At 42.5% G+C, this 23,272-nt stretch overlaps 1 protein-coding gene across 1 annotated transcript; it reads left to right on the top strand.

Moving 5' to 3' along the window:
- Positions 1 to 2,105: 2,105 nt before the first annotated feature.
- Positions 2,106 to 20,996, top strand: LOC137287123 (spindle and kinetochore-associated protein 3-like). The gene is made up of 8 exons (XM_067819262.1): positions 2,106 to 2,276; positions 2,961 to 3,111; positions 5,137 to 5,278; positions 6,188 to 6,328; positions 12,248 to 12,387; positions 13,086 to 13,294; positions 15,393 to 15,650; positions 20,349 to 20,996. The coding sequence occupies exons 1-8, from the start codon at positions 2,106 to 2,108 to the stop codon at positions 20,676 to 20,678; spliced, it is 1,542 nt and encodes a 513-aa protein (XP_067675363.1). The 3' UTR covers positions 20,679 to 20,996.
- The last annotated feature ends 2,276 nt before the right edge of the window (positions 20,997 to 23,272 follow it).

Raw genomic sequence — 23,272 nt, 5'->3', positions numbered from 1 at the left:
AGTCGAAGTGTTGACATAACGCTGATAATGTTCCTGTCGGGTCATCTGCAGCATTGTTTAACAATGCTGACTGCGATAATTAAACAATATGTCACAGGGATTGTGATAATACTTACATGTTATGTCGGGTTTAGTATCACAAACGTTTGGGAGATAAATAGCCGTTTGAAAGAGTACGGCTGAAAGTCACGACACGGCGGGGAATAATAGACTGTGATCATACATGTACTGGTAATTCCCTTGTTATATATTGATCGCATGGAGCAAGGAATATACAGGTGCCGAATGCCTAATCAATAAGCGTTTTACTTCCAAGTCTCAATCAAATGTCATTGCTAAATCTATCCCTGTCGTCCATATATCGCTGACTGTGACAGAAGATAAAAGTAATGACAGATACAATACAGATGGTTATATATGAACTATCTCACAGATACGTGGGCCTCGTTGACATGTCTTAGGTCCCGTCCCCGTGTCAACCCCAACATACTGAGACACAGGTTATTCGTAGTTCATGAGTGCAGGTTTAAAAATGCACAAGCATATAACCTGAAGATACTGCATACAGCGTATACAAAGAAAATCCTGGTTTGATATTATATGAACGCGTTTAGCGAAAATTAGCTAAACAAGTCTGACGGAAATATTCGATCGTTAGGTTTATAATGAGTGGTTAAATATTTACTTGTACCTATGCGACCGGGGTAAAAATAGATATCGATCAGCAATTCATTTACTAATACAGAATATGCCTACACGCAATGTTGAATCCCAAGAATTTACACATTTTATAAAGCAAAGCATGTGAATATTATCAACGTGAAAATGTACAAAACAAAAGGGGGCGTTTCCTGAGCATTCGACCCTTTCATCGTTACCATTTTAATATGTGAAATGTTTGGTTTAATAGAGAAAATGACACTTATGTCTGTCAGGGACGCTATAATCGATAAGGATGAAAAGATCACGTAAAATCATGTACTCACTCTTGATATGCTCGGGTTGTCCAGGTGAAGACCATTGCTTCAAGTCGCATAGTCGAGGGGGTGTTTCCCCAGCGGTCACGTGGGCGGAAGAGATTCCCGATGACGTCATAAACAGCGCCATTTTTGAAAAGGTAAACATTGTCATGTTCTCGCCGCCAAATGTACATACCATCACTTTTTTATTGTTCATCCACTTTCATTATAAACAGATTGTGTGTTAAAACTGAACTATACATTCATTTCACTACCCTTTTGAAACATAAAACGACCTTCGATCGCCCGTGACCTGTGTAAATGAGAAGGATACCATTCAAATTAAAACAGACAGACACAGATCTCCACCAGGGAGAAAGAAAGTGAGAGCAGATAGTTGGTTCTCGTCACCAAGATGGCGCTGGCAGCCGTCAAATTGTTCAAGTTTAAAGCGAAACGGCCACGAAACCATTGACATAGACTCAAGTGATCAAGCTATTTCAATATAACACCAGATTATCAGCCGGTGTCAGACCATGCTCCACATACTAACATGACATTCCTAGCTAGGATCTCTCCGTATAACGAGAACGTAGAACTTTGATACAAGTCGATACTAGATATTAGGCCCAAATGTCCCTAATGTCCCTAAAGTCCCTAATGTCCCTGGGGAAGCATTCTGTGAATGTACCAGTTATGTTGTTGCAATAAGCATGTCATCTGTGGTGATTCTGTTTTAGTAATGATCCACTGCAACCAATATGGTAGTCATAAGAGATGATGGATAGTTGGATGACATGCTACAATGAAATGCATGATAAGTGTGAAAAATGTTTCATGAAATCAAGTAAACTCTATTATTTACCTTCTAGGATAATATGGATTATTGCTGATAACTGTTTACCAAAATATCCAAACTGCTCTTAATTATCACAAGATCACGATTTATCAGTTTTCATTTAACATGGGGGATAAGATTACAGAATCTTCAAGTAAAATCACTCCTCTGACATACAGTCCATGGAAAACACAATCAAAAAGACAACTGGCTGTAACAGATATCTGATGAACAGAGTGATCTGTTTTAATCAGCTTATTGTGACACATTATTCATAGTATGTATTTTGTTCAGTTTCAGAATTAACAATGGAATCAACTAGTGTGTTTTGTCAGCTCCGGAGCCTTGCAAGGCGCCTTGACCAAGGTGTTGCTGACATACAGAAGAAAGTGGCTGATCCCAGAAAACGTTCAGACAGTAGCTATGCACATGCATACAAGCATCTTCAGGAGGTGAAGAAGGATATCCATGCCCTGAAGGTGAATTCAAGAAGCAGTTTCTTCATTCCTGTTATTACCGGTTTTGGCAATTTTCTTTTATCCATATTTCAAACAACAGCTGAGAACATGAGTGCTAATCTGAGTGCTAAGAAAAGTAGTCTGACCTTGAAAAAGTAAGGACATGGCCTCTCCTAACATGATTTAATTATCTGCATGTTAAAAGTATATATTTTGCTGGAATTGCATGAGGACATCCCACAGCAATAGTTTTGAACTTCACTGGTAAATAACATTGAAACACTTGTGTGTGGACATGAATATTTTAATGTTGTAATAGATAGAAAAATACAGCTGTATTGATGATGAAATACATTCAGAAATGCCTAAAATGTTTCTTGAGTATCATGTATCATCATGATGATTTTATGTAACTGTAGAAAAGCAAAGGTCCTAACTTGACCCTTAAAAACAGCATAAGAATGGTATATTCCGTTCATAAGCATGATAAGCCGAATCACCAAGCTTTCTTCATCCTGTCGTGATCAGTACTGATAATTAAGTTGATCTTGTTGTTACACCATTTTATAATAAAACAAAACATGTTCTTTGCATATGTGAAGTTATTTTTGTAATTCAGTTTATTCATTTAACTCGAAATGTCATTTAGTACTGTATTTGTGGTAATTGCTGTGAAATGGTGTGTAAGCCTGATGTGATTGCCAGGAAGAAGCCCAGGAGAAGCTGGCGTGTCAACAGATCAGTACACACAGACTGCAGCAGGTGCTGGACCTCCTTCCTCGACTCATTGAATCACAGCGGCGCACTCTCACTGGAACTGAGGACTACCTGGAGCAGTATGGCTATGTGAAGCAAGGTGACCTCAACTCTCAGCACTGTGACTGACACGTATATAAGTCTCCTCACATAAACTTAAAAAGCAAATGCATGGGTTATCATTTTACAGTTTACACCTTTGAGCACTAAAGCTATGTAGCCTATGGCAGTCCAACAGGGAAAAATTAATGTAGGTTTTTCATATCACTGTGTTCATTATTATGGTATAAAGTGAATGATTAAATTCTCTTCCCCCGGTCCTGTTATCAGTCATATGCAGAAAGTTATATTAATATGAATTCTGAATCCTTTACTTGTGATTTATATTCTTGTGTTAAGTTTATTGGCAGTTGTTGCTTGGAGCTGGACACAGAGCTCTGATTAGGTCCGTTTAAACTTCTGCATACATATGAACTACAAAATTAAAATTTCAATGCATACTTTGTTGTGATGAAAGTGTTATATCACAGTATAATTAACAGCATTTCATCAAGAGTGTTTCTGTTACCACTGCTTGTTTCCATTAACAAAGAACTTAGGAGATGTTACCATGTCTGACCTTTGCTTTAGTGGTGGATAAAACTAGGAGTGATGGGTCTTGAGTATTAAACTGTCTGAGTAGTGTTTCCATATTAAATTTGCATACCACAATGAGTAGAGCAGAGTAAAACAGGCACTAGTTCAGACTAGTACAGTACCTTTGACTAGCAGAGTAAAACAGGTACTTGTTTAAGCTAGTACAAACATAGTGGACAGTCAGAGTAAACCAGGCCCCAGTTAAGACTAATACAAGTGCAGTGGACTAGCAGAGTAAAACAGGCCTTAGTTCAGACTAATACAAGCATAGTGGACTAGCAAAGTAAAATAGACCTTAGTTCAGACTAATACAAGCACAGTGGACTAGCTGAGTATATCAGGCACTAGTTTAGACTAATACAAGTGCAGTGGACTAAGAGAGTAAAACATGCACTAGTTCAGACTAATACAAGCACAGTGGACTAGCAGAGTGAAACAGGCACTAGTATAAGGGTAACGCTATTTTTCAGGGCATTATCATTTGCAGAAGCCCAAGGTCTTTCATTAACTGCCCGACGAAGGAGGGCAGTTGAAAAGACCGAGGGCTTCTGCAAATCATAATGCCCTGAAAAATAGCGTTACCGTTATTATAGCTAAAATGAATAGAATTTTTTATAAAAGAATAATAAAAACAGCAGCATCGGTTTAGAAGCATTTACTGCCAACACCAAAACGACGGAGGTCACTGACACACATTTTACAAATATAGTCACGTCATAGAACAACAGAGATGACGTCACTATTGAAAGTGATGACATTCGACCTTGACCTTTGCTCATACTACCAGCCGCCATTGTTTTCAGTGATCAACGTTAGACTTCAAGTCGATACTTTCATTGCTGTATGTTGCCATTTATGGCACAATCGTTATGGATGGCACAAGTAGGAAAGTGCATAATGGCACAGGCACATGTGACGAATGTGAGCCAGATATATGGTCAATAATGAACCCAAGTTAATTCGAGCCGTAGGTGATTGAACTTCAACAGCTGAGCTACTTATGACATCACCTAACAACGGGCTTGATAATGGCCCGTCGTCAAGCATTTTGCGGGCGTTACAGTGGACCGCTCCTTTCTGATAACGAGCGGTCGTTTTCATGATAATTCTATCCATTTTAGCTATAATTCAGACTAATACAAATGCAGTGAACTAGGAGAGTGAAACAGGCATTAGTTCAGACGGGTACAAGCACATTGGGCTAACATATTAAAATGGGCACTACTTCAGCACAATGGACTATCAGAGTATAACAGGCACTAGTTCACTGACATGATGGAATTAGTACAGCCCCCTCAGTAAAAGAGGCAGATATGCTTCAGATTTACACATTATTTATTTGCAGTTCAGTATTGTCTCCGCTCATGATAACCCATGATTGTAAACATCTGTTTTACGTTATGTTTTTGCCTCTGCAAACACTTACACTTATCATATAATCTTTGTAATTATGAGAAAAGTGGACTGAATTCTTGGCTAACATTTTCAGTCAAGAAGACGATACCAACAGATGCGGTTGTGAAACCAGAAGTGTCAGTCATTGTCCATGACAACAACGATGAAGAAGGTGATGGCAGCATCAAGGAAGAACCTGATGCTGTCAATGATGAGGCCATCGTACATGAGACTGCGTATCCTTTTTGTGCCAGCTTGCAGACTGTTGTATGTGTTAAATGACCTTGTCAGATCTTCACCATGTTCCTGTGTTGGTACTCAAGCATCCATATTAGCCATGAATTGACGTATGGTTGAGGTGTAGTCAAGTGAAGGTGCTGTAGTCTACACATTAGACAGTAGCTGGGCTCACATTATACTGAATGAAAGCTTGCCATGGTAGTGACTGCCAATTATTGTTGATCTCCAAAATATGAGCAAAACAAATTCAACTTGCTTAACCTGGGCTGAAATAGGAAACTCTGTGTACTAAAAATATCACCCTGTCCTGCAAAGCTGTTTAGAGCTAACATGATCATTACTTGCATGTTTTAATATAGTCATACCATTAAGGCTGATTTGTGGACTCTGTGAAGTGACTTGTTTGGTTGTATCTACATGATTATTTTACGTGGTATGTCACTTGTAGTGCTGTCTGGATGAATATTATAGGTCACGGTTCTGCAGCATATAGCAACATTCACTCACTCATGACCCTGTTGTCAGTTGCCTTTGAAGAGAAGTATAAAGGGCGGAAACCTTTTCATGTGTAAATGCCACAAAGAGTTGTCTCCCTTCCATACACCAAGCTAATGATGTCACTGTTAATCATATCACGTGTGTTGACCACAAACTCCAGTGACATTGTGTTTGTAGTTTTACTAGTACTCTCTCTTACAGCCAGTGCTACTTATTTGAGTGCTAGCAGGTAGTCAGTCCAACCAGCTAGAGGTGAGATGAACTGAATCTAATTGTCAATACTACTTTTGAAAGTGCAAATAAAGAGAAATCAGTGTTTTTGAGTGAAATGTTATAAACTGTACTACTTCTGGAAGTGCACTTCTACAGTCACAATGTAGTTTGTCAGTTTTTGGGTCCTTAACCAGATCTTGTACCCCGCCTACACGGACGAAGCCAAGTGAATGTAAGACTCCACGCCTAGAAGACTTTGGACTCAGTGACTTCACACTCAGTATTTTACAGAAGGGCAGGAGCTGTGTCCCCACACAGCATGTGACACAGCCCAGGTGAGCTAAGCCCCTACACAGCACATCCCACAGTGCAGGTGAGCTATGCCCCCACACATCATGTCCCACGGCCCAGGTGAGCTATGCCCTGCCCCAACACAGCATGTCCACAGTCTAGGTGAGCTATGCCCCCACAGAGCATGTGACACAGTCCAGGTAAGCTATGCCCTCCACACAGCATATCCACAGCCCAGGTGAGCTATGCTCCCCTGCCCACCACAACATGTAACAGCTAAGGTGAGCTATGCCCCCAGCACAGCATGTGACATAGCGCAGGTGAGCTACATCCCCACACAGCATGTCCACAGTCGAGGTGAGCTACATCCCCACACAGCATGTCCCACAGTCCAGTCATACTATGTTCATACTGTTTGTGGACATGAGAGGTCAAGTGAGCTGCAAGTCATGGTAGGATCCCAATTGATAGGATATGATAGTCTTTGTTCAAAAGCCAGATTAACACAGACTGTGATTCAGGGTCTATCTACACTGGTGTCAGAACCACTAACGTTACATGATGTTGAAACTTGCTTCACTTTGGGCTCTTTACCATAGCTGACATTTGGTGATCTGAGCCACATGGTTTACAATGAGGTGTAAAGTCATACATCATTCATAGTTGATACTATACTATCATTGACAACTGACATGCTAATATGCTGAGGGAAAAATGATAAGGGATCATATGAAAGGACAAGTGTTCCTTGAATTGAAGCAGATGTACAATACACTCACCCATTGGTAGCCTCCTTTTCCTGCCAGTACGGTCACATGACCAGCCATGCTTGCCACTCTCTCTGAATCTCATGCCCGTTGAGGATGACTAAGGACACTTTGGGGTCCTGACACGGCGATAAGTTTTTGCTTTATTTTGGTCCTATCATCTAAACTGTGTCGTATTCTGTTTTTGGATTGTCATTATTATCATCATCATGTAAAATTATTGTGGAAAATGATAAAATTTCATGTGTTTTGGACATGTTTACTTCAACTCTGACTTATAAATCGTGCTCCTAGTGTAATGTTTGCTGTGAACTTATCAAGGAGTTATCAGATCCAGATTTTTGCATGATATTTGTATACTGTTCTAAGGTGTGCTAAGGACAAACAATGTAGGCTCTCACGGGTCATTTCTAAATTGGTTGATTCTGCGCCTGGTAACCATATGTTGTTAAAAGCTGACATTCATAATTTTAGTAATCCGCCTGACATGCCTGGGGGCATGATCAAGATACCAGTGAGACTTGGTTGAGATCACAGAAGAGGGCGTTGTCAGAATCATGATCATCTCAATCTGGGAAGTTGAAGTTGTCATCTTGTAAGTCTAAGTCTTCAATTAATAGACCTGTGCAGAAACTACACTTCACGGCTTCTTCAAAGTCTTTCACCAATGAGATGGTCTTTCTCAACAAATGTCACATCTATGACAAACCTCCACTACAACTTCCTTAGGTACAGATTGTCAGCTCTCATGACCAACAATCAATGTCTACTTGGCCTTCATCAACTAAGTGGACAACTACACTGCATCCTTCAGAGAGTCAGCAATTTACGCAGACATTTACGTCTACACCTTATATGCAGCTGCTTGCACCTCAGTCATTGGACACCGGCCTCTTCATGCAACAATTCACCTCTCATATGATGAACCTGATGGATCGCCGTTTTGAAGAGGAAAGGAAACACCAGTCAGCTTCTACAACTACAGTCACCCTTCATGACAGTCAACCGCTGCTGCTTGCACCACAGTCATTGGACACCGGCCTCTTCATGCAACAATTCACCTGTCATATGATGAACCTGATGGATCGCCGTTTTGAAGAGGAAAGGAAACACCAGTCAGCTGCTATGTCTACAACATGTCTGATGCTTCTGCGAGTCAACCGCTGCTGCTTGCACCACAGTCATTGGACACCGGCCTCTTCATGCAACAATTCACCTCTCATATGATGAACCTGATGGATCGCCGTTTTGAAGAGGAAAGGAAACACCAGTCAGCTGTCTGATGCTTCTGCGAGTCAACCGCTGCTGCTTGCACCTCAGTCATTGGACACCGGCCTCTTCATGCAACAATTCACCTCTCATATGATGAACCTGATGGATCGCCGTTTTGAAGAGGAATGGAAATGCAAGGGCTCCTTTCGTCGCTTTAATGGAGAAAACAGACGCACCCATGGAACAGGATATCCTGCCAGGGGCACTAAAGGAGGAAAGTACTGAAGATCTTCCACCCCCAGCCGTTTCCATACAATCTTCACAGGTGGGTGGACGTCTACAATGCTACTGGAAGAATTTGGGACTACTCAACAACATGATTTTGTCATGAGCATCCTACGAGATGGCTACAAGATCGCACTGAAAGCAATACTACCACTCACAAGAGTCCCAGTACTCTTCGTGTATGTCAGGGATCAACAAGACAAGTTAGCCAAAGCCATATCATCTCAACTAGAGAAAGGCGCATTCGAAAAAGTATATCTAGATCAACTAACATCAGGATGTTACTCCCCAATCTTTCTGGTACCCAAGAAAAACTTCAAGGAAAAGTATCGACTTATATACAACATGAAGGAGTTCAACAAGGATTATCTACTGAAACCAGAACAGTTCAGAATGATCCATCTACCACAACTGCAACATCTCATCCTCCCGTGGATTGTCTAGCCAGCGTTGATCAGCGAAGATGCCTACCAGCACATTCGGACTCATCTGCACTCCAGGAAATATCTGCGTTTCCTATTCAGCAATCATCACTATCAATGGACTGTGCTACTGTTTGGAATATCTTATCTTTACTCGTATCACCAAGCTGATAGTTACTTACCTACATCGCCGGGGACTTCGCAATGCCTTTCACCTGGGCGACGGCTTTCAAGGTCATCACGAGAGAAGTCATCTCTGACTACAGTTAAACTTCATCATGCTGCTAACTCAACTCAAAGACATGTGAATTTACTGAAATTGGAACTAGGGCCGCAGCAAGATCCTCATTTCCTCTGGATTTGGTTCAACATCCAGTTAAACCCTCATTTTCGTCTGAGAGGATCAAGGGGTTAAAATTCAGGCCATGATAGAGCAAGCACTACTCTCTCCATTACCACAGTGGCAATGTCTACTCAGCTTACAACGGTTCCTGATTCAACACCTCAATACCTCAGATCGGATAGCGTTGCCAGTCTACTTGAGACTATTTCTACTATGATGGACTCACTGATCGAATGTCTGCACAGGGACCTATGTGCTAGAGCCGGGCTACAACAACCATCTTTACGTACATGCATCACTACAAGGTTGGAGTGCTCACCTATAACAACGAGATGGCAGCAGGAATCTGAACGCATTCAGCACATCAACCACATGGAGATGAAAGCTTTAATCAATGCAGTAATGCATTGGTCGACAGCATTGTGGAACAAACTACTGATGGTTCATACAGACAACTCCACAGTAGAGTTCTACATAAACAAACAAGGATCAACTCGATCACACACTTTGCTACAACTGACTTTTCAACTCTTTGACATTGATGATGACTTGAACCTCCACGTATAGTCATGTCACATCCCAGGTGCATGCGATGTCTTGGCTGATGCGCTATCACGCCCTCTTCAACAATCTCCGGATCTTCAACAAAACAGGATGGATGCCATATCGTGAGGCGTTTTGACTCATCATTCAGACATTCGGATCCCCAAAATTACACTTATTTGCCACAAGGTTCTACAAGCAGGTGCCAACATTTGTATCTGCAGTACGGGATCTATTAGCATGGGCAGGGAGAAGATGCTCGTGGGAAGTATGGAGTGCTTATGCGTTCCCCATGCCAGTACTTCAACTGAAAGCCATCGAAGTTATAACAGAGGATGCTGATACAGCTGATTTTGGTCGTGCCTTACTGGCCAGCAAGAGATTAGTTCCCAATACTCATCGAGGAACTAGGACAACCAACACTGCAACTATTAGGGTGGAAAAACCTACTCATCCATCTGCACCCCAAACAAGCACACAGCAATCCAACATCGTTCCACTTCCAGCTTCACGTGTGGATCGCATCAAAGCCTTCTTAAAACATTGAGGATATTCTACTAGTGCGGCAAAGGTAGTTACCCCAGCTCTTCGAAGATCTACCCACACCATATATGATGATAAATGAATGCAGTTTGAAACATACACCAGAAAGAAAGGCTTCACTGTAATGAAGGCCACACATCGTCAAGAAGCGGACTGCTTATGTCATCTGCGACATACCAGATGACTGAAAGGTTTTACACTCTTGACATATTGGTGGTACTCAGATCGGTTATCACCGTGAAAACGGGGATCAAGCTGACTAAAGTACCTGAACTTCTCACCTTACTACGATCGTTCAAGCTGTAAGACCAACAGCGCAGGTTTGGATACCAGAAATACATGCTCTGGATTTCAGTCATACTCAACTCGACTCCAATCATCATGAGACTGTACATCTAGGACTGAGATGATGAATTAAGCGCCAAAAATCAACTGTCTGGACAACCATGCAGACAATTCCTCATCCCAGCATTTTCAACAGTCCTTGGGCCACATGATACACAGGATTTATCACATAGTATGTTGAAGATATATTTTCTATGCTCTGACTGAGCATAGAAAATATATCTTCAACATACTATGTCAAGGAAACAACGTTTCAAGTGCCTATTCATCCCATTATCAACTGAGACACCTACATAATTTCCTGCAACACTATCTCAGCATGGTTGAGAGCCTTTATACTGAGGTTCTTTAAAGCAGCAGAATGCAAACCAGTGCAAGCCTCCAATCCACATGAAGTAAGAGCCTTGGAGTTGACACTCGCTCTACATGGAAACTGCTCACTAACAATGATAATTTAGGGCTGCTTTTGGAAATCAAACACAGTGTTTGCCAAACACTACCTATGGAACATCGCCATGGAGGACGTCACTGGCATTCACCAATTTGAGCCACTTGTTGTCACACAACAACTAACGGTTCCACAAAGGCACTGACTTTCACTCACTCTTTTAACACTCGTGTGACGTGTTGAGACGTTTTACGGAGTATAATGGTGTAGAATCCATGCACAAGTCTTGACCCTGGACTCATAATGATGATACTTGTACAGGGTTGTGACTGGTCTCGATGGAAATCTTGACGTACAGTTGCACTAGACACTAGCACGTTCCAGTCAATGAATGCTTCAAGAGAAGACAAGTTCAACTGGATCTGATCCCCCCATCTCACAGATGAATATTGAAAGAACAGGACCAAACTATTGCTGAAGGGGGAAGTACTGGATGTACTTATATGACATTCATCAGAATCTACTGCTGTTTCTGTTGGATTCTGTAAACATATTAAGCATGTGTCAGGATAAGGAAAATGTCTAATTTTCTGAATAAAATTGATATTTTATACTTATCCTGACTCATGGCATCAAGCCATCCCAACCGCCCCTCCCAGGCATGCTGAATTCTCGTGTTGGGTTTATGAGATTTGGAGAAAGTGGCAAGTATGGCTGGGCATGTGACTGTATTGGCAGGAAAGGGAGGCTACCGATGGGTGAATGCATTGTATGTTTGCCTCAGTTAGAAGGGAACTTCAAGGGATTTCAAGTGTCTTACAGTCTTCGCACAGAGGGAGAAGATAAGCCTAATAAGCATGAGTCAGGATAAGCATAAAATATCAATGTTATTCAGAAAATTGCATGTTTTACTAAGGTTTCTTCTTCTTGTGAAGAAACCTGGAAACAAAAAAACACGCATTTCTTAATTTTTTCCCTCAGTGTATAACTCACATGTTCAAATGTAATATTCCAAAGAGTTTGAAATCCAAACTCATTCTCTGGCTATGTTTATTGCTGATCCTCAGATGCCATCTATATATCAGCAGGACTGACAAGTAAGCATCATGTTTCAGTTCACTGTATGTGCCACACCAAGGCCTGTCTGAAGACTCACCAACTCCTGCTCTCTTCAAACACAATGGTCTGTTAGTGACGCCGAGCCTCATGGGTGGCCGATATATTCCCCAGCAGACACCGGACTGTAACAGAATGGGTACGATAGGCCTTGATGTTGTCATGACTTCAAGAAGGCAGACTACAGACATCTGATAAGTGGGCTGTTGCTGGCATCAATTTGGCACCTGTAGTGTTAATACATGACAATGGTCAAACTTCAGTCAATTCAACATTTTATTGATATAAAGAAAAATGTAATTTTTTGCTTTAAATGTTATTGATGACCAAACTGATCTTTGAATGACATTTAACAGTGATGCCAATAAAGTGAGGGAAATGTATGGATGTCAACTTATATTTTAAGTTGGGAGGGACATGGCTTATATTATATCACTTTTTCGCTCTCACATATACCTATATAAGCTGTCTGCTTTTAAGCTGTCATTTATATGATGAAGGAATGAGAATATGAAAAGGACAAACTTTATGGATGAACAATTTCTATATTCAGGTGAAGCAACAATTCCATACAGATTCGCCTGACAGTGTTGCAAGAATCTGTATCAAAATGTCACTTCACCTGAAAAAAGTTGTTGATCCATAAAGTTTGTCCTCATCACATAAACCAACTCCTGAATATGCAACTGAAAGAAGAAGGAGAAAAAGCTTCGAAATGTCGTGTTCCTCATTATGCAGAGCATGACATCCATAAACTTTCCCCATTTTTGATTTAGGGCCAGAGATCCCCTTTCCCCTGTGAGATACCATTTGGCCTTACATGCAAGATCATTGCAGGTTGTGACCTACCCCAGCCCATGTTCACCGAAGATAGCCCTGCCCCCTTCCTGACCCCTGCAGACAAGGTGGCATGGAGACGACCGGATGTACGACCGAACTATGATACCCAGGGGAGTCCTGTTCCTCCTGTGCTTAACACCCCTGGGGCCAAGCAGATTAACAAACAACTGTATAGAGAGACTGTCAAAAAACCTGCCTTCACAGAGGTAGTCTCCTTGATTATCTAGTACATCTAATTCCCATTCTATTTTGATGAATATCCTGAACACATTTGCAATGGATTTGTTTTCTAAATGATGTGTTAATTTTGTAGCATCATCATCATGTGATTTATTTTGGCTCATGGAAGTTTCATGTCAATGAAACATCTTAATAACACCAGTGAGCTTGCATTTCTTTCTCTGGTCATATATCACTGGGCATGTATCACTAAATTCGAAATCGCAATCTCACAGTGTGTAACTGGTTTAGATTCACCATGCACTTTTCTCTTTCAGAAGAAGTCCTCCTTGGGGTACATATAACCATTTTTATATCCATTAAGAATTCCTAGATGGAATTTTTAGGCTGAATTTTTCATTCATAAATTGTTGTGAATTTGCCTGTCTGGTTCCCATCTCCTGCCATGTGGCCGGCAAGATGGATGTCCGAGAGGCTTACATTCGTCTCTGGTCGTGTTTCGCTTTGTGTCTTGTGCCTGGATGTATGTTTGTATTTGTGTTTTTTCACATGCTAAGCTTGTCTTACCCTTTTTCGCTTTCAGTAAAATTTGTGTAAGTTGATATACAAAGGTTGGTTGTGTTATCCTATTTCCTATATGCCGTTTATTATGCTATTATCTCATAAACCCTTTTAGCTTGCGTTTATCCACTTGTAGGGGTGGGTAGGGTGGGGACATTTGAGTCAAAGACCCCCTCTCAAACCCCCCACTCAAAGGCTCAGGAATGGGTATTGCCTCTGGGGGAGTGTCTGATCCAAGCCTCGGCTCTGGTGATGGCCTCCTTGCTGATAACGCTGTATCTACACAAAGCTCCGGTTCCTGTGCAGTTCAGTCTGCCAGTGCCGGTCCATCGGGTCTCATACTGTTGGCCACTTACACCCCTGCCATGGGTACTTGAGCCCCGGCACTGCTGCCAGCCTTGGTGCCTCCTGGTGTCACGGGGATCCCTGTCCTGGCAGGCGATCCCACGACAGGGTTTCGGCACCCGGGCTCTTCCTTGAGTCTAGGGTCGGTCGGTCCAGGCAACCTGGCTCTTCTGGATCCATTGTCCTTGTTGGCGGGTCCTTTCTGTGTAACTTCGGATGTGTCTCTCGCTACAGAGGGCTCCTTGATGGAGGAAGGCCGGGAGGAGGCCATGGATGAGGATGAGGATCAGGTGCAGTTGGGAGGGAAGTTCCTATCTCGTTCGGATCGCCCTTGCAGCATGTGTGCGATTGGAGTTCCGCCTACCTGGTGAGGCTTTTGCACTGTGCCAAGGTGGCCAAAACTCAATTTCGCATTTTGCCGTCGCTTATCAGCGAGGTAGTTAATCCTTTCCTGTTGGGCAGCAGGTCGCAGTTTGATTGGGGAGGAGGTGCTGTTTGACCCACTTGTTGTCAACAAGTGTGTTTATGCCTCAGTTGTGCTTAGGGGGTCGTCTCTCCTCTCATTCTGTCTGATACGTTCAGCATGAAAAGTTATCCGTGCTTGGCTGAAGGGGGCTCTGTAAGGGTGGTCTCACAAGACACAAAAAGTTTTTTGTTTTGCAAATATTTTAGTACAACATATAGTTACAACTGTCGTAGGAACTATTAATGGACATAAAACAGCTTATGTGTACCCCAAGGGGGACTTTCTTCAAAGAATACAATACCTCTGCAGGTTTGTATAAATTTACTTTCACAATGTTGAACATTTTCAATTGATACCTATGATATCAAAATTATGTCAGCCCTCTAGTACAGTCCCAAGATATTTGTCATAAAATGTATGATTTCCACCTTATTTGGATTCAGCCTGACTGTGACTGTACTTTGTATTGTCCTTGTGTCCTTAGCGCTAGTGGAAGAAAGCTAGAACCCCAAAGAGCTTTCATGCAATGCCATCAACCTTCATGTCCTTTATTGGAAAGTGGGGTAGCCTAGTGGTTAAAGTGTCTGCTCTTGGGGTTCAATTCCGTGCATGGGTACATTGTGTGAAGGCCATTTCTGGTGTTCCTGGCCATGATATTGCCGGAATATTGCTAAAAGTGGCATTAAACTCATTCACTCATGTCCTTAATCAGATTAGGCTGGAGAGTATTTCATACTTGATTGATCCTTCAGGACAATGACAGCCCGATTCCTCCTCTTCTGATGACGCCAGGGATGAAGCAGATCAGTAAAACCATCACTGTCCCTCAGGTCAGCAGCACCCTCAACAACAAGCCAGACAATGACAGTCCCGTGGTGCCAGTGCTGATGACACCAGGGGTCAAGCAGATCCAGAAGTCTGTCACTGACATGAAGGCCCCATCTGTTCCGGTGCCAGCTTCTTCTTGGGACAAGGAGCCAGAGATGCCAGAATTCACGCTCAGTCTTCAGGTACAACCAGTGTGTGAACTCATACTTAGTGACCATGTGCAGCCAGGGTCTTAAGTAACACTTACTGACCAGGTACAACCAGGGTGTGTACTCACACTTAGTGACCATGTGCAGCCAGGGTCTTAACTAACACTTACTGACCAGGTACAACCAGGGTGTGTACTCACACGTAGTGATCATGTAAAACCAGGGTCTTAACTAACACTTACTGACCAGGTATGACCAGGGTGTGAACTCATATTTAGTGAACATGTGCAGCCAGGGTCTTAAGTAACACTTACTGACCAGGTACAACCAGGGTGTGAACTCATATTTAGTGAACATGTGCAGCCAGGGTCTTAAGTAACACTTACTGACCAGGTACAACCAGGGTGTGAACTCATATTTAGTGAACATGTGCAGCCAGGGTCTTAAGTAACACTTACTGACCAGGTACAACCAGGGTGTGTACTCACACTTAGTGAACATGTGCAGCCAGGGTCTTAACTAACACTTACTGATCAGGTACAACCAGGGTGTGAACTCATACTTAGTGACCATGTGCATCCAGGGTCTTAACTAACACTTACTGACCAGGTATGACCAGGGTGTGAACTCATATTTAGTGATCATGTAAAACCAGGGTCTTAACTAACACTTACTGATCAGGTACAACCAGGGTGTGAACTCATATTTAGTGACCAGGTATGACCAGTGTGTGAACTCATACTTAGTGACCATGTGCATCCAGGGTCTTAACTAACACTTACTGACCAGATACAACCAGGGTGTGAACTCATACTTAGTGACCATGTGCATCCAGGGTCTTAACTAACACTTACTGACCAGGTACAACCAGGGTGTGAACTCATACTTAGTGAACATGTGCAGCCAGGTTCTTAACTAACACTTACTGACCAGGTACAACCAGGGTGTGAACTCATATTTAGTGACCATGTGCATCCAGGGTCTTAACTAACACTTACTGACCAGGTATGACCAGGGTGTGAACTCATACTTAGTGACCATGTGCATCCAGGGTCTTAACTAACACTTACTGACCAGATACAACCAGGGTGTGAACTCATACTTAGTGACCATGTGCATCCAGGGTCTTAACTAACACTTACTGACCAGGTACAACCAGGGTGTGAACTCATACTTAGTGACCATGTGCATCCAGGGTCTTAACTAACACTTACTGACCAGATACAACCAGGGTGTGAACTCATACTTAGTGACCATGTGCATCCAGGGTCTTAACTAACACTTACTGACCAGATACAACCAGGGTGTGAACTCATACTTAGTGACCATGTGCATCCAGGGTCTTAACTAACACTTACTGACCAGGTACAACCAGGGTGTGAACTCATACTTAGTGACCATGTGCATCCAGGGTCTTAACTAACACTTACTGACCAGATACAACCAGGGTGTGAACTCATATTTAGTGAACATGTGCATCCAGGGTCTTAACTAACACTTACTGACCAGATACAACCAGGGTGTGAACTCATACTTAGTGACCATGTGCATCCAGGGTCTTAACTAACACTTACTGACCAGATACAGCCAGGGTGTGAACTCATACTTAGTGACCATGTGCATCCAGGGTCTTAACTAACACTTACTGACCAGGTACAACCAGGGTGTGAACTCATACTTAGTGACCATGTGCATCCAGGGTCTTAACTAACACTTACTGACCAGGTATGACCAGGGTTTGAACTCATACTTAGTGACCATGTGCATCCAGGGTCTTAACTAACACTTACTGATCAGGTACAACCAGGGTGTGAACTCATACTTAGTGACCATGTGCATCCAGGGTCTTAACTAACACTTACTGACCAGATACAACCAGGGTGTGAACTCATACTTAGTGACCATGTGCATCCAGGGTCTTAACTAACACTTACTGACCAGGTACAACCAGGGTGTGAACTCATACTTAGTGACCATGTGCATCCAGGGTCTTAACTAACACTTACTGATCAGGTACAACCAGGGTGTGAACTCATACTTAGTGACCATGTGCATCCAGGGTCTTAACTAACACTTACTGACCAGGTATGACCAGGGTGTGAACTCATACTTAGTGACCATGTGCATCCAGGGTCTTAACTAACACTTACTGATCAGGTACAACCAGGGTGTGAACTCATACTTAGTGACCATGTGCATCCAGGGTCTTAACTAACACTTACTGACCAGGTACAACCAGGGTGTGAACTCATACTTAGTGACCATGTGCATCCAGGGTCTTAACTAACACTTACTGACCAGGTACAACCAGGGTGTGAACTCATACTTAGTGACCATGTGCATCCAGGGTCTTAACTAACACTTACTGACCAGATACAACCAGGGTGTGAACTCATATTTAGTGAACATGTGCATCCAGGGTCTTAACTAACACTTACTGACCAGATACAACCAGGGTGTGAACTCATACTTAGTGACCATGTGCATCCAGGGTCTTAACTAACACTTACTGACCAGATACAGCCAGGGTGTGAACTCATACTTAGTGACCATGTGCATCCAGGGTCTTAACTAACACTTACTGACCAGGTACAACCAGGGTGTGAACTCATACTTAGTGACCATGTGCATCCAGGGTCTTAACTAACACTTACTGACCAGGTATGACCAGGGTTTGAACTCATACTTAGTGACCATGTGCATCCAGGGTCTTAACTAACACTTACTGATCAGGTACAACCAGGGTGTGAACTCATACTTAGTGACCATGTGCATCCAGGGTCTTAACTAACACTTACTGACCAGATACAACCAGGGTGTGAACTCATACTTAGTGACCATGTGCATCCAGGGTCTTAACTAACACTTACTGACCAGGTACAACCAGGGTGTGAACTCATACTTAGTGACCATGTGCATCCAGGGTCTTAACTAACACTTACTGATCAGGTACAACCAGGGTGTGAACTCATACTTAGTGACCATGTGCATCCAGGGTCTTAACTAACACTTACTGACCAGGTATGACCAGGGTGTGAACTCATACTTAGTGACCATGTGCATCCAGGGTCTTAACTAACACTTACTGATCAGGTACAACCAGGGTGTGAACTCATACTTAGTGACCATGTGCATCCAGGGTCTTAACTAACACTTACTGACCAGGTACAACCAGGGTGTGAACTCATACTTAGTGACCATGTGCATCCAGGGTCTTAACTAACACTTACTGATCAGGTACAACCAGGGTGTGAACTCATACTTAGTGACCATGTGCATCCAGGGTCTTAACTAACACTTACTGACCAGGTATGACCAGGGTGTGAACTCATACTTAGTGACCATGTGCATCCAGGGTCTTAACTAACACTTACTGACCAGGTACAACCAGGGTGTGAACTCATATTTAGTGACCATGTGCAGCCAGGGTCTTAACTAACACTTACTGACCAGGTATGACCAGGGTGTGAACTCATACTTAGTGACCATGTGCATCCAGGGTCAGAGCCAAATCAGGTGAATAAGGAGGATGGTCAATGAGTTCAAAGCCACAATCGTGGATTGTTGACATGGCCACCACCGATTTGTGAACAGGTGCATTGTCGTGGTGGAAGAGGACACCTTTAGCGATCATCCCTCATCGTTTGGCTTTGATTACTTCTCGCAACTGGTTCATTAGATCAGCATAGTATCTGCCATTGATAGTTTGACCTTTTTCAAGATAATCAATGAGCAGAATACCCCTGGAATCCCAAAAGACTGATGCCATCACCTTTCCAGTTGAAGGAACAGACTTGGCTTTCTTCGGAGCTGGTGAATCAGGATGCTTCCACTGTTTTGACTGTAGTTTTGTTTCTGGTTGAAAGTGATGTATCCAGGTCTCATCCATGGTTACAAATCGTGCCACAAAATCATCGGGATCTGCTTCAAAATGACGTCTGGAACCTGACACGTTTCTGTTCTGCTGTCAAGAGCTTTGGCACCCATCTTGCAGAAACTTTAGTCATTCCGAATTCGTTGGTGATAATATGCTCAACCCTCTCTTGAGAGATGCCCACTACACTAGCAATATGTCGAGTAGTCAATCGTCGATCATCCATCAACATATCGAGCACTCGCGTGATGTTTTCTGGAGTGGTTGCTGTTGAAGGCCTTCCTGAGCGTGGGTCATCATCAGGGCTTTGTCTGCCACGTTTATATTCTGCAGCCCACTTCTTTACTGTGGAAAATGAAGGAGCATCATCCCCCAGAGTGGAGACCATGTCAGCATGTATCTGTGTTGAGTACATCCCTTCTTTTGCAAGTACTTGATGACTGCCCTGTATTCAGTTTTGTCCATTTCTGATGATTTCAGAGGGTAGGTTTACCAAAAGAGCTGTAGTTGAGATAAAACTATTAGTACGTTTGTAGTTCTTGTGTCTATGATTCACTAAATGATTGTCCTCATTGGTGGCAAACAACTGTCTCTACCTGGTGGGGAAAAAACACTCAGGCTGAGAACTTTTCAGGCAAACCCTTGTAACTAACACTTACTGATCGGGTACAACCTGGATGTGAACTCACGCTTAATCTTAGGTGCACCCAACGTCTGAACTCACACTGAACTTGCATTAGGTTTTCATTCACCATTTCAAAACAATTTTATGCAGAATTTTTGTGTGCAACCCTATGTATATAAAGAGAAAAACAATAATTCATGGTAATGTCTGAACATGTTTTCCATTACAACAGGACATTACCCAACTGACGCAATCATTTCGACTCAACAATTCAACCAGCTGCATGAACCCCCCTGAAGCTCCAACACTTCTTGGCAAGCAGATAAAGGACCGAGACACGCCTCCCCTGCCGGAACTACTTTCCACCAGACTGGCCAACCTAGGCACCATGCCAGGGATGTCAACTGTCTCCTCTGTTCCAAACACAAAGGCTGGGGATGATACCATGTCAGCAAGAATTCTAAAAGCTACACAGTGTGACACACCTCCGCCTCCAACACTATTTGGCAAATATAACTTCACATCTAAATACGAACATCGAGAAAATATTCCTCCCCAGTAAACCCGATATTTCATTTAAGGTTATCAAAGGGGCAAGGGCTAGGCAACGCTGAGTGGCCTGTTGTAGCTCTTAGCAGAATTTGTAGAGGTTCGTAACTCATGTGCCACCGACTTAAAAAATCAGGAAATTCATTCAAGTCCCTATATTCTGTACATCAGTTCAGTGCTGTATTTAAGGTGAACCAAATATTGTAGTTTGGGTCAACTGTAAACACATAAACACACCTGTACATGCGGTTTTTATTACCCTGTGATGGCTGAGTACAGGTTGGAATGACTGTAATAAGCATCTTAACTCTGTAAATAAATCTTCAACTGTGGACAGATGTGTTTTGGCATCAGCAGATGTGCTTAGTCTGTAGACAACATCATATGTGCTTAGTCTGTGCTTATATTTTGCTTTGACTGTGAACAGCATTACATGTGTTTAGTCTCTGGACAGCATTACTGTATTTTCAGAGGTTTCAAATAATTTATGACAAGTAATAGTTGCATCATCCTTTATTGTCACAATGCTGTTACTGTGCACAGTGATGTATGAAGTTGGGAAGTGGATTTATCACCACCACTGAACTATTCTGTCATCTTCCTTGTCTCTATATCAACCATGCCTGAAGGGATTCGGGAGATAACTAGGGACATAACTCACTGACCCACAAAGTTATGTGGAACTCTGTATACAGTACAGTTAACTGCCAAGCAGGGATGAAGGAGTCAAACAATAAAACTTTGTTTCATCTTTATTACAGTATAAACATCCAATGTTGTACAACTGAGTTGACCATGGTAATACTTGCATATGTGTTCAACAACACTCAAGGTTAAAAGCAGAGAATATAAAACTGTCAAAATTGTTCACGAGGAATAGCACTGTGTACATGCACACATAAGAGTATTGCACATTTCCAGATGAAGATCCAACTAGAGTGGAATGATGATGTTTATGAGTGGTGAGGTTGCACTGACGTTCTGTACATTGGTATTTTGGTGACGAAACTTAATAGGGTTTAAGTTAACACTTACAGTGTAACAACATACAACTCTTTTCATTTGAAGATGACATACGCTTGACCCATCAAACGCTGATTTTTAAAACTCCAAGTATCTACAATGAACTAGCCCAATTGTTTAAACTAAAGTTCAAAGATATTGTCCCCTAGTGTGTTTGCGGGAAGGTTACAGTGTGTGAAAATGACAACCTAACATTGCAGCGATATTGCAGGCAGTGGAGTAATACCCTGCCTTTGGAGATGCATTAAGGGCACATGCCTGATGTCAGACTATAGCGCACGGTAGCCTGACTGGAAGACAGCTTATATGTACAGATCACAGGTAGTGCTTTGATGAGAGGTTGTCCTGGTCAAATATATACAGTCGTTTCAAATTTAAATGAGTCTTAATATTAATAGAAGTTCCACGTTTTCCTGGGGAGCAGCATCAGGTCCATCGGCCCAACATAGCCTAATGGTTTTCGACAAGGTATGGTTCTACTCCAGCTTATGCTTCAGTAAGCCGTTATATAAAATAACCTTGGCGCTAGCAATTCGTAAGTGTATGTTATATTGGAGTTTCGATCACCCAGGTGCTACGATCGCCTTATACAACGGCATCCATTTCACTCAGTGGCCAGCCATTTCCTTAGTCATGGATAAGGGCAATGATGTGAACTTATATTGTCTGAACAGTGAGTTTACCATAAATTTATTGATGCAGTATCACTTTGGGCCTCACACGTTGTACCCAAGTGGGGAATCAAACCCTGGTCTTCAGCGTGCCCAGCGAACGCTTCGGCCACTCATCTACTCCATCCGCCACTCAAAACAGGTTTTCAGCAAACATACAATAAATTTATGTACTGCAAACCAAACCGGCCTTGTGAAAAATAGATATTCATCTTTGTTGAAGCCGATTTTTTGTGGTTACACCATGTTCTTTCATGAATAGAAAAGATGTCCTCTGAACAGAGTAGCATTTAACCAAACTCCCTTGACCATACATGATACTGCTGTGTTATAACAGGTTAGCTATTTGTTTTACTTGGAAACATTGATGACATGGCTGTTGTAGTTAATTCAGTAAACTGAAACTTATATAGCTGAAACAGCGTTATGTGATGGTAACTGTTAACATGTGTTACTACACGATCCAAATCACCCACCCACCCATACCACCCCACCCTCACCCCACCCTCACCCCACGCTCACCCCAAATACTGGCCCTTCCGACCTGTCTGTTAAGAAGAAAACATGGACACTTATATACACGTAGGAAATGTTTTTCTCGCTCACACATGTAACAGGTTCTGGCCCACACACTCTCACACATGTAACAGGTTCTGGCCCACACACTCTCACACATGTAACAGGTTCTCGCTCACACATTCGCTCACACGTAACAGGTTCTCGCTCACACACGCATGTAACAGGTTTCTCTCCCACTAACAGACGAGTGCAGTACCGACAGTTAAAATGATAATGTGTGAACCCCCACTTAAGAAATGATGGATCACCTCCGGTAAGGTAGCCACATTTTGAGTGTTCAACCGTGCCCCAGTTCTGCACATTTGTGTAGCACAACCGGACGCCAGACCCAGAC

This window comes from Haliotis asinina, chromosome 6, assembly GCF_037392515.1.
Source record: "Haliotis asinina isolate JCU_RB_2024 chromosome 6, JCU_Hal_asi_v2, whole genome shotgun sequence".
NCBI classification, from domain to species: domain Eukaryota; kingdom Metazoa; phylum Mollusca; class Gastropoda; order Lepetellida; family Haliotidae; genus Haliotis; species Haliotis asinina.
Note: the sequence above shows the minus strand (reverse complement) of the source record. Positions and strands in the feature narration are given on the sequence as shown.